At 36.4% G+C, this 17,289-nt stretch overlaps 1 protein-coding gene across 1 annotated transcript in view; it reads left to right on the top strand.

Moving 5' to 3' along the window:
- Positions 1 to 210: 210 nt before the first annotated feature.
- Positions 211 to 17,289, top strand: part of LOC150090084 (constitutive coactivator of PPAR-gamma-like protein 2) — a 138,636-nt gene continuing 121,557 nt past the window's right edge. The window contains exon 1 of the mRNA XM_090390169.1: positions 211 to 988. Within this exon, the coding sequence (XP_090246295.1) occupies positions 344 to 988 (645 nt within the window). The 5' untranslated portion in view covers positions 211 to 343. The remainder of the gene's footprint in view (positions 989 to 17,289) is intronic.

Consider the following 17,289-nt stretch of genomic DNA (forward strand, 5'->3'; position numbering starts at 1 on the left):
GGTACTGCAATAAACAAAAGAAAAACATCAAAAAACGCGAACGCTAAATTCGGTGAAGCCGAACACACATTTTTTGTTGTTTAAAGTTAATTGGTTAAATGTGTTATTTATATTTTTTATTTGACTATTTTTTGTTCCTCTCTGTGCTCGAGTTGCCGATCGTAATCTTGTGGGAGTATCCCATGACGCATGCGCTAATCGCCATGTTAACTAATCATGCACATGGTAAGAATGTTACGAAGGCGAGTTTTTGTTATTTTTTGTGCTAAAAATGCGTATTGTCCTTAAATTTTAGCATTTTTATGTTTTTAACTTTGTTATAAACGTCGTGTGTTAAAATAAAATGGCCATACAGACTTTACAAAACTTTATTGAGGCAAATTGTCCTGGTGCTTGTGTGCCGGTGGACCTGCTCAAAATTGCCCGTAGTGTATCTGTTCGTCGTGATTTAGGCAGGGTAAATTTTAGACAACAGTATTATTGCAATAGTCGTTTGTGCCTCGTAGTTGATGGTGAATGTTGCTTAGATAGACTCTATGGTGGTTACTATTCAGATTGGGTGTGTGGAGGACAGTGGAATCGTATGGTTCAGTTTTTGTCCGTACTGATTCAGACCATCCAAAATAACAACATTGAACTGGCTGTTTTCTTTAATGGCGGACTGGAATCCCAGCGTATGAATGAATGGATCAAACAGCAGCAATCGGATAGAAAGAAAATGAGCCAAGTTCTGAAACATGTTGAAACTAAGGCTACACCACCACCCAAAGTTTGGTGGATACCTCCTGTTTGTTTGCGCACATGCCTCAGAATGGCTCTTCGTCACCTTAATGTCGCTGTTGTTTGCACTATGGACGATCATCATCAGGAGGTCATTGCCTTCTGTCGAGAGAATACTTTTCATGGTCTTATGGCAGAAGATGCGGAATATGCAATTTTTGATCCTCCAAGATATTTTTCATCTGAGCAGCTAAAGTTAACTTATAAGGTAAGCATAAATTTCATTTCAAATTTGAAGCTAATCTTTTCGGATAACTGTATGCAAAGCTTCGTAGAGCAAAAATTACAAAATATAATGTACGATGTATATATTGCAATTTTATTATCTATTAAATTTAATATTTAATAAATACTTCCTGGTAACATTGAAGAATTTTTGGCAAAAAAAAAAATCATCCTAGAAGCGTGAAACTGATGTTGCATGTGGATGAGTGTGTGAGATTTTACTATTTTATTATTGGTAACGGAACAGGTAAAACAATATTAAGTGAATATTATTTTATTATTATTTTTTTAAAAGATATATGAATGCGAAGTTTAGATATTTACTAATAGTAATGAAAATCTAAACTTCGTGTCTGTAGATTTTTCATTACGTTTTGTCAATAGCCCTTTAATTTCTTATAACTATATGAACTTCAAGGAAGAACTAGACAAACTGTTAGAGTGAATTGACAGGTGATATGGGAAGAGTTTTTCTTTTTGGCTGATACTGTATAAGATAGCTTTCTTGCATGATTTGGCACTACTAGTACTGAAAGAATAAAAACAAATTTTTGTGAAACTTGGGGGTCCACTCAAAATTTTTAAAGCCTTAAAGGTGGTCCATTAAATAGTGGCAAACAATGCCAGAAAGCAAGCTTATAGAGCATCAGCCAAAAAAAAAAATATATATATATATATATATATATATACCCACCGCATCCATCCATTCCCACCTAGAATTTGTATAGTTTTTCCTTGAATGTATTCAAACTACCCACTTCCACAACCACAGATGGAAGTTAGTTCCAACAATCAACCACCCACTGGCTGAAGGCAAACTTCTGTCCATCTATCCTGCAACCATCCTTCCTCAATTTGAATTTGTGCTCAGTGTAGTCTCAGAAGAGAAGAATGCCATCGACATGAGTTTACTCAATCCATTCTAAGCCTTAAACACCTTGGTCACATCTCCTTGCCGGTGCTGTCTCCAGAAGCTGCAATTTACAGAACTGAAGCCTTTCTTGGTAAGAGCATCCTTTTGTTCCTTTGATAAATCTTGTTGCCTTGCTCTGCACTCATTCCAGCAGGTCTACATCCTTCCTAAAATGAGGCCTCTAAACTTGTATACAGTACCCAAGATGGCCTTTTACAAAGGGTTAATCACCTCCTTTCCCTTGAAAGGCCTCCGTAGCTGGGTGGTCAGGAATGGGAGTGCAGTAGCACACGCTCCTTGAGTAGACCGGGGTTCAAGCCCCTGACTGCTAAATACGGTCAATCTGCTAACCTGCTGGACCAGCATGGCAGATTATGGTCCATTTCCCTCAACATGAAGTGTTGAGGAGGCTTCCATCCTGCAGTGGGTTGATAATGGCTGCAGTTTACCTTTTTTTTTTTTTTCTTTCCCTTGCTAGAAAAGTTCCTGTATATTATTGACAAAACCCCGTGAGCTGTCCTGGCAGTCTGTTTGCACTGTTCAGAGAATTTTATATATAACTACACAATTACCACCAGGTCTTTTTCATTTTCCACTACACTGAATGTAGTACCACACAGTTGGTATGTTAATCTGAGATTACTGCTACCCATATGCAGTGCTTGCACTTCTCAATGTTAAATTTTAACTGCATTTTCTCAGCCCATTGGCCTAATTTTTTTTAGACTTTTTTGTATTACCTTACCTTTATTACTCTCATTAATCACCCTGCCAACCTTTGTATCATCTGCTTCTTTAACCAGCGACTCCATTATTTTCTCTACAACAGGCATTAAGCTGATAGGTCATTAATTACTCTGCCACCTTTTACTCCCCCTTTGTGAATTGGGGATACATTCTCACATCTCCAGTCCATAGGGTCCTTCCCTGATTCCAAGGACAATTTCTTAATTATAGCTAGTGTTTGCTTACCTCCTTTGCTGCCTCCCTTATTATAATTGGATAGATCCCATTTATCCTATTTGCATTTTTTTGTTTAGCTTCAACAATTTCTCTTCCACTCTCATTTTAAATGTCACAAAATCATTTAGCTCCTGTTGGAGTTTGATAAACATCTGGCATTCCTTTCCTAAAGAATTTCTCATATAATTTAATGTTAGTATTAATATTAGAAATGGCCACATGGTGCAAGGAAGCCTATGGCTTATGTTGTACCAGCCAAAAAAAAAAAATAAATAAATAAAATAATAATAATAAGAGAAGAGGAATAGACAACCTATGCATTTCCCTCCTCCCGTAAGTATGTTGATTTAAATACCTATTCAGTTTGCAGTGTTCTTCCCAGAAAATTTTGCCAGCTGGGTGGCATTTATGAAGTAGCTGGGTGGGAAAGTGTAATACTTTGCAATATTATAAAATTTGCTGTTATTTATAATTGTGACTTAGCAATCCAGAGCAAAAATTAATTGCATGATTTAATTTTTAATTAATGATAATTTGTGCAACAAACATTGAAAAATTTAATATTGGCTAGTGTTATATTTTTTAACTGAAAAATGGAAATTCCAAAACACACTAAATTTAACAAATAAGGTACTTTTTATTTAAAAAGTAGAATGTTTTAATAACAAATTTAAAAATTTTTTTTATTAGAATTCTATGTAAAAAAATAATAATGAAAAATGTTTAAATCTAAATATTTAAATGTTTTCTGATTATTTAACTTCTTACTCATTATGGGTTCTTATTTTGTTTTATTTTATTGCAATATATATTATGTTTTTGCTCCTGTTATTATTATTGATGCCGTCAACAGACTGGCATCTGATTGATAGCTCAGCATGAAGCACATGACAATATTCTTGGTAATCTGGATTCGCAACATCGAACTATGCAATGGCTGCATGACATCAGTGCGATGGTTGAATAGTGGGAGGTCTAGTAATGCATACGTACTGGAATTGGCATCCGCTCCTGTTGCATTGATCTCAATTGCAATGTATATTCGAGTTAATATTGATTGAGATCAGTACCTTACAGTACTGCAAGAATCGCTTAAATTTTAGCCAGGCGGTCAGTTAAATTCACTGAGTAGTGCATCCATTCGATAGGTCCTGGGGAGAACATTGAGTTTGTCAGCAATCTGAGCAATCATCAACAGTTAAATCATTGACATCAAGTGGCACAATGTGATTCAATCCCTTCCTTCACTGTTAATATAAACAAAGAAGCTGCTGTTCCATGCCGGAGGCTTCTCATTATCTGCCTTAGCATGTCTAACCTCCTTTGTGACTTGTTTGCAGACTAGTTTATTCCAATTTGGAATTTGCTGTTGGTAACATCAGCAGTTGGTCCCACTGCATGAAATTTAAAAACTGTCTGAAACCACTTAGTCACCCTTACAAAAGTAAAAGCCTTGTACCATCGGCAGGCATTACTTTTTCCACATCATTACTGTGATCAGTGGGTCTTTTACCTGTAGATCTTTAAGGCATGAAGAATCTCTGCTGATATCCACATAAAAAAAAAGAGTACTGCTTCCTCTTGTTGCCTCTCCAACATGCTGCTGTAAAAACAGTCATCCAATAAATCCACAAAAGTCTTGCCAGTGTGCGAGTGACCCACTTACAATTTCCAGTCAATATCTGGAAACTAAAATCCCTCATTATAAGACATTCTGATTTACTGTTCCACTCTATTTCTCTGTGTAGTGTTTGGCACACTCATCACAGTCATCAGGCCTATAGCACACTCCTACTCATTTTCATTTTCCCAGTGCTGATGTCACACCAAACTAACTCAATATTGCACTGTCCACACATGTTGAATGGACATACTGCATTAGATTTAATATGCTTCTTAACTAAGAGCATAACCATTCCCCGTCTGCCCTTCCTATATATGGCGTCTCCGTAGCCAGGTGGGAAGGAGCAGCAGTGCGTAGCACACGCTTCTTGATTAGACCGGGGTTCGAGCCCGTCACCACCAAATACGGAGGATGCGGAAAGGTCAGAGAATGACCACGGCATATTCCAGAGCAATATGGCCTTAGTTGCTAATGCTCCTAAAAAAACCGAAAACCAAACCAAACCCTTCCTATATACATTGTACTTCCCATATTTAAATTTAGCATCACTTATGTCTGAGTGACACCATGTCTCTGACATCCCTACATTTGATGCGTTACTAAAGTTTGAGTCAAGTCATGTCGCAGTTGTGTATGAATACTAATATAATGTTGTATGAACCCTACTAACATTTTTCTATCCTTGGGGTAGGATACCATATTTCTAACTAAATGCAATCAATTTTAACTGGCAGTACCAATTAAAAGTGAGTTATAAAGGCATGTATACTTAATAAGAGGTAGATGGGACAGAATGGGTTTGGTAAACGACCTAGATCCCTTCACAAGAGGTGTGATAATAGGCTGTTACATAGAAGGCATGCCCATTTGCAAAATAGCAGAAAAAACACTAAAAATCAACTGTTGAGATCATGAAATACTAGTAGGAGACAGTAAATAACTTGACCATTTGTTCCAAGCCAGGTGAGCCACCATTTCGAATGATCCCAAGCACAGAGAAGGGCAATCTTGTTGCCCTTCTCTGTGCTTGGGATTGGTAGTGTGGCAGTGCCCTTAATGTAGTTGCTAATGTGCCAATAAAATCCAAACCAAACCAAACCTTAATGCCACACTGCTCCAATTTGTACAGTAGTCTTCCATATGCAACAGTATCAAAAGCTTTCCTAAGATCCAAGTATATGATATCGAAATAATTTTTTGCATCCGATCAAATTGGTCAGACAAGACTTCCCCTTAACAAACCCATGCTGTGTCTGAATTATAACTGAAGTCTTGTCTAGATGATCCTGCAGTGCTTCCATTAATTTCCCTGGAACAGAAGTTAAACTAACAGGTCTGTAATTACTTGTCACCCTTTGATCCTCCTTTGTGAATTGGGGTCACATTTGCACATCCCCAGTCCATGGGATCCCATCCATCCCAAGTGCCTTTCTTATGTTTATCTTCAACGATTTCTGCTCCATTTTGCTCTCAGTTATTACAAAATCATTTAGCTCATTTCCAGGGTTTAATACACCTCTGGCATTCCCCTTCCAGAATAACTCCTCATGTATAAATGTAGATGCAAAATACTGATTGTTTGTTAGCTACCTAAGCAGGATCAGCAACAATTGAATCATCATCATGAAGTGGACCAATCTGATTCATCCCCTTCCTTCTAGAGTTTACACAAGTTACTCTTTTTGATCTTTTGCCAAAGATTTCATGTAATCTCCTTTTTGACTTGATTACAGACCAGCATATATCTACCATAGACTTCTGTATCACCTAAATTAAAAATCACAATATTCACAATCATCTGTTTATATAGCAAGACAAAAACAGTATATACACATTATTTATAACCTCAAACTTATTCAGTATCTGAGAATGTACACAGTACTTGAATTGCGAACTGCTGTGCATTCGAGCATGTACCGATGAAGCGGTCACCTGATTGGTCCCTTAAAAGTTGCGTTCTGGACATATGTATGCTGTTATGCAATATGTACTCAGATTTAAGGATGTGTGCAGGCTTGAATTGCCCTCTGAAAACACGACGTTTGGCAAAAATTAATTTTCACCCCGCCCTCTGCTCTCATCCTGATACGACATCTAGGGGCACCATTTCGTCAGCTAGCCTCGGGTGTCAAAATAGCTTGATACCGCCCCTCTGATACCAGCGCCCTTGGCACCTACGCCACTGGTCCCAAGAGCATGTTAGCAGTTAAAATGAACAGTGAAAGGAGTCATAAGCAATCTTTATTGAGCTGACTTGAGAGACAGAGCTGACAGAACCGGAATAAGTGTTGGAAACAACCAGCAGAATCGCTTACTATGGTTTTGCCACTGCCAATAAGCCAAAACTCTGTCCTGCATTTCTTTGGAGAGAAGCTATACTTTTTATCAGTATGATGATGTTGTTCCTTGTCAGAGAGCAGAAATAGAACATTTTTGACATGGTCAGTACAACAGTGGTGAACTTGCCATTTGTAGTTGAGAACCAGAATAAGATAATCTAGTTCAAGAAGAGAACTAGCCACAGTCTTACAAGCAGAGTGGATCAAAATTTCAGTCTCTGCATACCAAACATTTGTCTTCCAGAAGTAACATTCATGTTATTAAAGCCCTTGGATGTGTTATTCAGTGTAACAGTTGTATTTAAAATCCCCCCCCCCCACCAACCAGTCATTTTTTTCATTTACTATACCAACTGATTTAAAACAATTTATATCAGTTGGTATCACTATTTATTAGGCAAAATAATAAAAGGAAGCAAGCTCATTTAGCATCAGCTAGAAAAATAAAATAAATCAACATTAAATTAAAAAATTAAAACGAAGTAACTGGTTACTGTCACTTGCCTTATTTACTTATTTCTTTCAAGTAATTATCCAGTTCCTCCTTAAATTAAATAAACTTCTAGCCTCCACAAACATAATAGGAGTTGATTCCATTGACTAGAAGTAAATTTTCAGTCATCCGGTCTAATCTTAATTTAAATTTGTCCCCTTGTGTATGTCGTGTGATTACTCATAAAAATTCCCTTGCCATTTAATTTGTTCAACCATTTAAAGGCATTGAATACCTTGATGAGGTCACCTTGCATATTCTTGGTTTCCAACGTGTGTGGTCTGCTGTTCCATTTATGCCCCTGACTAATTTCATCAATTGTCTCTGTATGTTTTTCAACAGGTTTACCTCTTTCCTAAAATGGGGATCTCAAAAGTCTGCATTCAGGGTGCAGCCTAACCATTGCCTTATCCCTCCTATTTTGTTCGCATTTTGGTTACACTTATTTTGTTCAGGTCAATATGACTTGAGCATCTATGGGTGTCGTTTTATTGGTGTTAAATTAATATGGCAGTAATGTGTTTACTAAATAATAAAATAAATAAGAATATATGTAGCATTTATTGCCCAAAAGTTTGTTTATGAACGGCAGTAATGGATAAACAGTTGTAACGTACATCTGAAAAACATAGTAGTTATATCGTACATTTAGTTTTTTACAGTCTTGGCAGTAGTAATACACATGAGCTTTACATACATATTTTGAGCAATTACAACATAGTATATTGGTTTTGTCCTTTGAAGAGGTACAAAAATCGCATCTTTTACGCTTATTTGTGGTCGGCTGTTCCCTTGCTCTGGCAGTGCTGGTTAATGGTCATGCCCTTCGAACTATTTCAGCAGCAGGAATATTCGAGGAAGGTGTTTTCTTTCTTGCAGTAAGGGAGCAATCAAGGAATTACCCAGTTTTTCAAGAAATAGTCAGCGTTTTGTAGGTTTGCCAGCATTCCAGGTTGGATTTACTTTGCACCACAGAACATAGGCATTATAAGCAGAAGCATCCATGATATTATAAAAGACAGACATTGGCCATCTTTTAGTTTGTTGTCTGCATGTGTATGTTATAACCAACTTGTCTAGAGTATCTACAGCACCTTTGGTTTTATTGTAATCTAAAATCATAAATGGCTTTTTATGATCTTTATCACACACACCGGAATCGTAGTGGAAGGTGCTCACGAGTGTCACATTTTTATTCCGTTTTGGAATATAAGAAACTACCGTTGTGTTATTGCAGAAGTAGAACTTTGAAGAAAGGACTTCCATCCTGTTGCAGACCAATTCGGTTTTCAGTTCAGGCTTGTTTTTTTTTTTGAATAGTGCCAAGCATGGTAATATTTCTTTTCAATAGTATCTGCCCCAGTTTGTAAGATGTAAAAAAATTATCACACGTTACGTTTTGCCATTTTAGACCATAAGTAAGGTCTATCACAACTCTTTTACCTTGGCCTTTTTCTGGAGGTTCACCTTTTTTTTCCGAGGTATACTTGCATGTTATATGCATAAGCGTTTACAGAATCGCATAAAATCCAAATCTTGATTCTGTATTTGGCTGGTTTGTTGGCTATATACTGCCTAAATGGGTAACAGCCTCTAAAAGGTCCAGGATTCAATGTAATAATATTTTCTGACAAAAATCTTCCTTGTTGATTAGGTGTGTTGCAGTTCCACACTGTTGCCATTTTTTGAAGTTATGTAATTAGCCACAACAGCTTCGTCTGAAATTGTAGGTTCCAATTCACTATGCACCTCTGCTTCAGACAAATGGTGCTGTACTTCAGAAATACTATCATTACTATCAGAAGCATACAAAAGATTCTCAATTTCACTGTCTGTCAACAATCTCTTAGTACACATCTTCAACACTTTCTTCCTACTGTTGTCCCTTAGAGTAGCACCAAGCTTGATGTTTACCAAGAAACCGACACACAAGTCCATACTGGCAGATATATGCGAGAAGGCACCAACAAGCCCTCACCAGCGTCAACAGGCATCAACTTGTCGTTCACCGTGCGCACATAACGCACATGTTGAAACTTGTTCAAGAAACGGGGTAATGTAAGTTATTTCTATGAAAATAAAACAAAACCAATAAAATACAAACATTTATGATAATAATTCGCTTCTCGTTCCTTAAATTTTAATAAAACTGATCGTCGGGTCATATTGAACTGAGCACAATAAGTGTAACAATTACATTTATAAAAAAACTAACTGTAAAATTTTTTTGTCAATCTAGGTACACCATCATTAGGGTAAATTAGTAAAAGTCATAGAGTGGCAACAAAATATTTAAATAAATATAGGATTTATGGGCATTAAAAGAAGGCGACCGGGTCATATTGACCTGAACACAATAGGAGGGTTAAATAATGTAATAATTACCTCTACTTGCAAAGTTTCTGTATATCATTGACAGAATCCTGTTAGCTGCCCCAGCAGCCTATCTGCACTGTTCAGATAACTTCATAACAGACTATATAGTTACTTTCATGTCCTTTTGTTTATTATCTAGTCTTAAGTTTAGTGGCACACAAGTGGTATATTACACTAGGATTACTGCCACCCAGTTGCAAGACCTTGCATTTTTCGTATTTAAACTGCAGTTGCCATTTTTCAGTTGGAAAAATATATTGGACGAAGAGTCTTTCAGATAATCAATTTTAAACCCTACTCTATCTATGGCAGGGTTTCCCAAACTTTTTTGGATTACCGCCCCCTTTTAGAGCATATATTTCATCAGCGCACGTGCCCCCATAAAATCAATCAAAAATGATACATTGAGAATTAAATTTTAATAAAAAAACTATTTAAAATTTAAGCATTTATTTTATAAACAAAAATATAATTATACAACAGTATCTAAAAGTACTTGATTTATTAATAAAAATCAAAGTGGTGCTGAAAGGCAAGGGGATGCAAGGCTGCTCAAAAGGGCAAAGAATACAAATCAATACCTCCTACACATAAAGTTATAGGTCTGAAAAGTTGATTTTACAGTAGAGCTGTTTGAAGTTCAAATATTTTTGATTTTTCTGATTTAAAGAATTCTATTAACTTATTTAACTAATTTTATCACAACTGAATCAACATAAATTTATTTTGAAACAAAAAGATTACTATTAAACTTCACACAGCTCTACTGTAAAATCAGCTTTTGAAGCATACGACTTTGTGTAGAAGGTATCGAAATAACACTTCTCGCATTCAATGTAACATGGCGAGAAAACACGCGTCCAACCATATGAATCGAGCAGACTAAACAGACCTAAACACGTGCTCGCACAGGTTCTGTCGAGTCCAGTGCTTCATTCTTTGGGACGATTAAACAGGACTAAACACGTGCGATGTTAGCGTGATGCAACGAGCGATCATGCATGTTCTACCAAGTCCAGTGCAGAATACTATAAATGTAACCTTTCCTGAGGCTAGCCTTCAATTAAATGGAGCACATCCACCGGGACGTGCACCAATTGATGCTGCTTACTAATATTGAGGCAGACGTGGAAAAATTAGTCTCATGGCATCAGACCCATCCCCTTGCCTTTCAGCACCGCGTTGAGTTTTCTAGCACCCCAAAGAGGGTGGTAGCGCCCACTTTGGGAATCACTGATCTATGGCATAAAAGAGAATCAGGGAAAAATTGAGAGAAAAGTGCAATAATTTTCATTTATCATTATTTTCATCAAACATAATCGGATTTTTATTCAATAATTGTGATTTGGCCCATCTAGTAAACTCTAATAGTCGAGACCCGCTAATTGGGATTCACCCAGATTTCCGAGTGAAATCCTTTCTTTCCCTCTTTTTTTTTTCCCAAAAAAACATACAATTTCCAAATTCCCAAACTATAAGTGTAATATGGTGAGGCAGGAAAATTTTCCCTCTACCCTACTTCACTGCCTTTTGAATACTGAAATCCCCCCCCCCACACACCACGCTTTTGAAATACGGCAATGGAATGTGCCTGGGCTATAAAAGACAGCCTTGACATGTATTCACCCTCTTTTGAAGATGGTATTAATGAAAAGCCCCCACAGGTTTTAAATTAGCGGGTCACGACTACTCAAGTTGTCTGTCCAACTGTCTAATAAAGTTTCAAGACTTTAGGACCTCCACATATTTTTTTACTCTATCTACTAGACACCTGAAGTGTATTAAATACTGATTGGTTTCTGCAATGCATTTTTTTTGCAAGAATATTTTATATGATCCGCACGGAAATTGAACTAAAACAGCATTTTAGGGAGTCATGCCACTGCATGTACAGGTGTGTAAGTGTCGAGCTCGACTGTATCAGACGTGTACATGTAGTCCAGTGCATTCATATGTACGTTAAATACAGTTATGTACATATCATTCTTTTCATATTTTGAAATTCTACTATTTTGATATAACTCATTTATTCTATTGAATTATTATTAATTTGTATTGAATTAAAAAAGCATCTTTAAAAACGTTCTGAAAGAGGAATGTTGATTTGTGTTTTTAATCAAAGGCGGACCGAAAGCTATTTCTTCATTGAGTACGATGAAAAAGCAGTATTATTTAAGGAGACTGTTTCAGCTTTTAAAGAATATACAGTGCATTCCGGTTAATCGGGGCAGCCGCTTATTTGGGGCAAATTATGAAGAACAGAAACAAAACAAATATTTAGCCTGGATTTGTTCTGCTTATTATGGCCAACTCGCCACTTAATTGGGGCAATGAAGGTCTTGATTGAACAATAAACTATATTTAGATGGTTCGTAACAAAGATCATGCGGGCAGCAGCCGAATCAGTTATTGCGAAGTCGTGCTGTACAGTGGTTGTTTTACGTTTGTTCTGTGTCATGGTAATCAAAAACACTGTGCACTGATTTTGGTTCCCCCTCCCCCTTTTTTCAGTACATTTAAGACCCCTGTCAAGATGCCATGTAAAGATTTGTCGCTTTCAGAAAAAAATCGCTATTCTTGACAAGATCAAGTCAACCTCCTAACATCAGTCATCGTCAGCTAGCGGAGATAAAGGTGCCAAAATCTACAATTTCACAACTGCTACAGCAACAAGAAAAACTTAGAGAAGAGTGGACATTGCACATGGATTTAAAGAAAACATCTCATAAGCGAAAGAGGGAAGGCAAAGATCCAGACGTCGAAGATGCTTTGAATCAATGGTTTTCCACTGTATCTAAACGAGGAATGTGTGTAAGCGGCCCTATGCTAAAAACCAAGTCAGAAGAGTTGGCCAAAAAGCTAGGTCACGTAAATTTCAACGCAACTGATGGTTGGTTGTCTCGATGGAAGTATAGACATGATATTAGTTACAAAAAAGCACATGGCGAGAAGGACAGTGCTGATGCTACGAGTGCTGAGCAATGGAAATCTGAAAAACTGCCAGAGTTGCTTAAAAAATTTAGTGGGGATGACATTTACAACGCCAATGAAACAGGTCTGTATTATCGTGCTACGCTGGATGGTTCCCTCAGCTATCAATACATAACACTGTCTGGTTCAAAGAAAGCAATGGATTGTGTAACAGTGTTGTGCTGCTCAAACATGTCAGGAAATGATAAACTCAAACTTTTGGTTATTGGTAAAAGTGCCAAACCTCCTTGTTTCAAGGGGCTTACAATAGGAAGTTTGCCAGTTTCGTATTATTCCAATAAGAAGGCGTGGATGACCACATTTTTATGCAATGGCTAATGAACTGGAATGCGGAACTGCAATGGAAGTCCAGAAAAATTCTGTTCACATTGGACAACTGCACTGCACACATAATGTAGCTGGTTTAAAAAATATGGAACTGGAATTTTTACCCCCTAACACCACATCCCTGATACAGCCTATGGACGCGGGAATTATAAAAAAATTGAAGACCTATTATCGCGGAAAGCTGGTTAATCACATCCTTGAAGCAATTGAGGAAAATCTGCTGACATCATCTTCGAAATCAATAGAGATTAGTGCAAAAGTTTCAATTTCAACATTTCACAGCTCCTCGCCGATAGCTGGCGAGGAATAAGCAGCAAAACAATTCGGAATTGTTTTGCTAAATGTGGTTTCACGACTAATTGTGATTCTAATTGATAATTGATAAGCTGTACAGAAAATGAAATGGCTTTGGAACTGCAACAGGTCCAAAATTGTGAAGAATTTTTAACGATTGACGATAACCTTCAATGCCACGATGAAGATTTTGAGGAAACGATTATTGAACAAATTCCGGCAAAACACTCAGAGACACCAAAAGACCAAGAAAATGATCACGATGATATACCTAAGCGAGTGGCTAACAAGGATGCCAGGAAATGTATCACTGAATTGAGATGTTATTTCATGCAGGGTTTGTTGTTTGGTTTTTAGAAGCATTAGCAACTAAGGCCATATTGCTCTGGGAATATGCGGTAGTCATTCTCTGACCTTTCTGCATCCTTCGTATTTGGTATGGTGACGGGTTCGAACCCCGGTCTAATCAAGAAGCGTGTGCTACACACTGTTGCTCCTTCCCACCTGGTTTCATGCAGGAAGGCAATGAAGGCAGTCCCTTATCAGCATTAGATACCTGCACCGACTTTGTTCAATTGCAGTCCATAAAGAGAACACGTCAGGGTACACTTCATAATTTTTTTCAAAGTAAGAACCCTTAAGTAATGTGTAACCTTTGCTTGACACAGACATTATTCTGTACTGTATCTTCATTTTACATATGTACATTATATGTACATACGTACATTTTGTTTGCACCAATATAACTTAAATACAGTATGCTTTCTTTAAATACCACATTCCCTTTATTTTATTCATACCTTTTTTGCCTCCGTTTAGAATGTGCTTTTCAGCTCATTAAAATTTCGCTTAATTGGGCCAAAGTGATCTGTCCCAATTAACCAGAATCGAGTGTAATTTAAAACGACACTATGATTTCATGCATAAATCAATATAAAGTTACAAAACGAATTAAGAAAACAACTAAACATGCTGAAAACTATCAGCCAAAAAATATATCTTTTGTAAGTGCTAGTTATCAAGTTGCACATCCAATAGCTTTTTTGAAAGTGAACGGTTCAGTGATGGTGAATTTGTTAAAAGTTGTGGTAGAAATTTGTCTGGAGAAATGAACGATGATACAAGACATTAGTTTGTTTCAACAAACAAACTTGAAATTATTGATCTTCAAGCAAAAACTTGGTTCAAAAATAAGTATGTTGACTGCAAAAATATACTTCTTGAATTTGCATTTTTAATACATAGCCTGAAACGGTAACATGAAAATAGAAACTTCCTTTTACATGTAACAAAATATGAAAAATGTAACACACTAATTTTTTTCGAATCACTCAGTGCAGCTCATGAAACAAATCTAACTTTAAATATGACCCCTGTATGGGACGCCACTGGTCTATAGAAATTTAAAGACCAAGGCAAATAAAAAAAAAAAAAAAAAAAAGTGTGATGTATCTGCAAAAAATTCCAAGGAAGCCAAATACATGATCCATGCAACTTTAATAATATTAAATTGTGAGATTCATTCACATAAATTATAGAAGTATGCTTGCAATATTTTACTATAAGTCTTAGTTATGAGTTCCTTATTTTCTTCTTGTCATAAATAGAAATTCTTAAAAGAAGTTCTATACAATTTGCAGTTAGCTATAAACAGTATCAAGGAGTAAGTGGTTAATTTAAAAAAAAAATTATGGCAAATAATGCAAGGAAGCAAGTTTATATAGCACAGCCAAAAGGGAAGGGGACTTCCTACATCACCTGTCCATCTCCCTTCCACCAAATAATTTGCTTAATTCTTCCATAATTTTATTTTAAATTCCCTCTTTTTGTAAACCCCCTGCACTAAAAGTATTAAAATGTATAGTATTTGGTACAGTGCATGAGTGCAAGTCTGAGAAGATACTTTTTGATGTTCGGTGGTGTGCTGGGAAATTTTTAGCAACCGGCTCACTAAAAAAAAGAACAAGACCAAGAATATGTGTGTATATATTTATTTTAAATTTTACTGGTTTATAACAATTTGGAATACAAAAATTTCAAACAATAATAGAATTTTAATACATTTTTTTTTTTGTATTGTAATTTTTATTGTAATTTTAAAAAAAAAAAAATATTATTTTTTTTTATAAAAAAAAATATTTTTATAAAAAAAACAATTAAAAAAAAAATAATTTTTTTATTGTAATTTCCACATAGCCAAATGATTTTTCACAAAATGTTTTCATTGATTTTTTTCTGAGCTTTTGAATCTGTAGCCAGTCTATGGTTGTGATTCAACCACGATTTGACAAATGGAGTTGCATCCCAATCCGCTAACTCTTTTCCCGATAAATTTATCATCACCAAATCCGATATGTATATATCTGATATAAACTATTTCTCACCCTCGTACAAATTATGTTCATTAAACTAAAAACGTGAAATATTTGACAGACGTCAAGCATGGGAGTGTCATTACCTTAGGAAGAATCAGCCCTGGCAAAATTAAGCAGATGTTTGTTGGAAATAATATTCCTATAAAATTGCTAGTGGAAGATAATCCCTACACAGGCTGCCTTGTAGGGCAGGGGAAAGGAAGCACAAAGGGTGCCGAAATAAGTGTGCCCCAGCTGGATTTTCTGTGTCACCATATATAAGTTTATCGCCCAAATGACTCTAGCCATTGTGGATTGAAGTGCATGCCATTCTACAGTTTATAGCCATTGTCGGTCTAACAACCAGTTCACAAAATTCTTGAAAATTTAGTAATTGGCTGGTGTGAGCCAGCTCCAGCATGCTGTGGTTGATGTTAAACTTGAACTTTTGTGGATTATAATTTTCAGGAAATACATGTGAAGGATGGTTTTCACAGAAAACAGATGGAATAAATGAGGAAGAGGAAAGGTTGGTTCTATAAGTTTTAAGTTGGATAGAGGATGGATGCTGACTGATTGCAGCATGTTTGTACTAGTTTGGGAGAGAGTGGGGGGGATTATAGAATTCATTTCAAAAACAGTGCTGCCATGGGAGTATCTATAGAAAAAGCATGCAGCAGAAACTGAAAGTGTGTGAGACAGAGTGGAGAGACTTTGTAAGAGATGAGTCACCGCCCCAGATTTGGGAACAGTGTTCCATAATAAGGCAGATTTGGGATTTGTGCAGAATGAGTATTTTTTAGAAGAAAAATAACACCGAGAGTGAAAAGGAAAACCTAGGTTTTTTGATGCAGATGAAGCAATATTCATGATGTACTTATGCCATGAGAGATTAGAAATCAGTGTAATCCCTAATAAAGATCTTGTCCCTAATAATGTCTAGAAATCTTAGTTATCAGAGGAGCAGCAGGCTCTTTGTCTTATTTCTCAAAAAAAAAAAAAAAAAGAGGTTAACTAAATTTTCTTTGCCCCATTGGAAAATTACCTGGAGCTTAGAATTTATTGAATTGCTGGAGGATATTCAAAAGCTGAGGATCTTTGTTCAGGAAAAGGCTTTTTAAACTGGAAGATGGAATGCAGTGTGTTATCATCAGGATCATTAATACACAAGAGGAAAAGAGTGGGAGAAATAACTGAACCTTGGGAAAAACTAGCATTAGTGAAGAAGTTGGAAGACAGCATTGTCTACCATCACCCACAGTGAACGTATAGAGAGAAAACTGAATACCCAATGGCAAAAAAACATTCGCATAAGATGGGAACTTATTTGGAAGACCATTGAGATAGTGTGGAAGTTGGCAGTTGATGAATTGCTCTATTAATTTGGAAAGAGTAGAGGTAAGTGCAATGAGGTGGTAGTTAAAAGAGGGGGAATCTGTCACCCTTTAAGAACTGGCTGGATATGAACAAATTTTCCATTCGAATTTTCAAACAAATGGAAAAGCATAAATGGAATAAGAAAGGGTAAAAAAAAAAAAAAAGCAACATAGAACAGAAGCATGCTCAGGTTATTTGAGTTACATTTATAGTCTATAGAAATAAATAAAATT

The sequence above is a fragment of the Mastigoproctus giganteus genome, chromosome 2, assembly GCF_048544385.1.
Source record: "Mastigoproctus giganteus isolate SK-2022 chromosome 2, ASM4854438v1, whole genome shotgun sequence".
NCBI lineage: Eukaryota > Metazoa > Arthropoda > Arachnida > Uropygi > Thelyphonidae > Mastigoproctus > Mastigoproctus giganteus.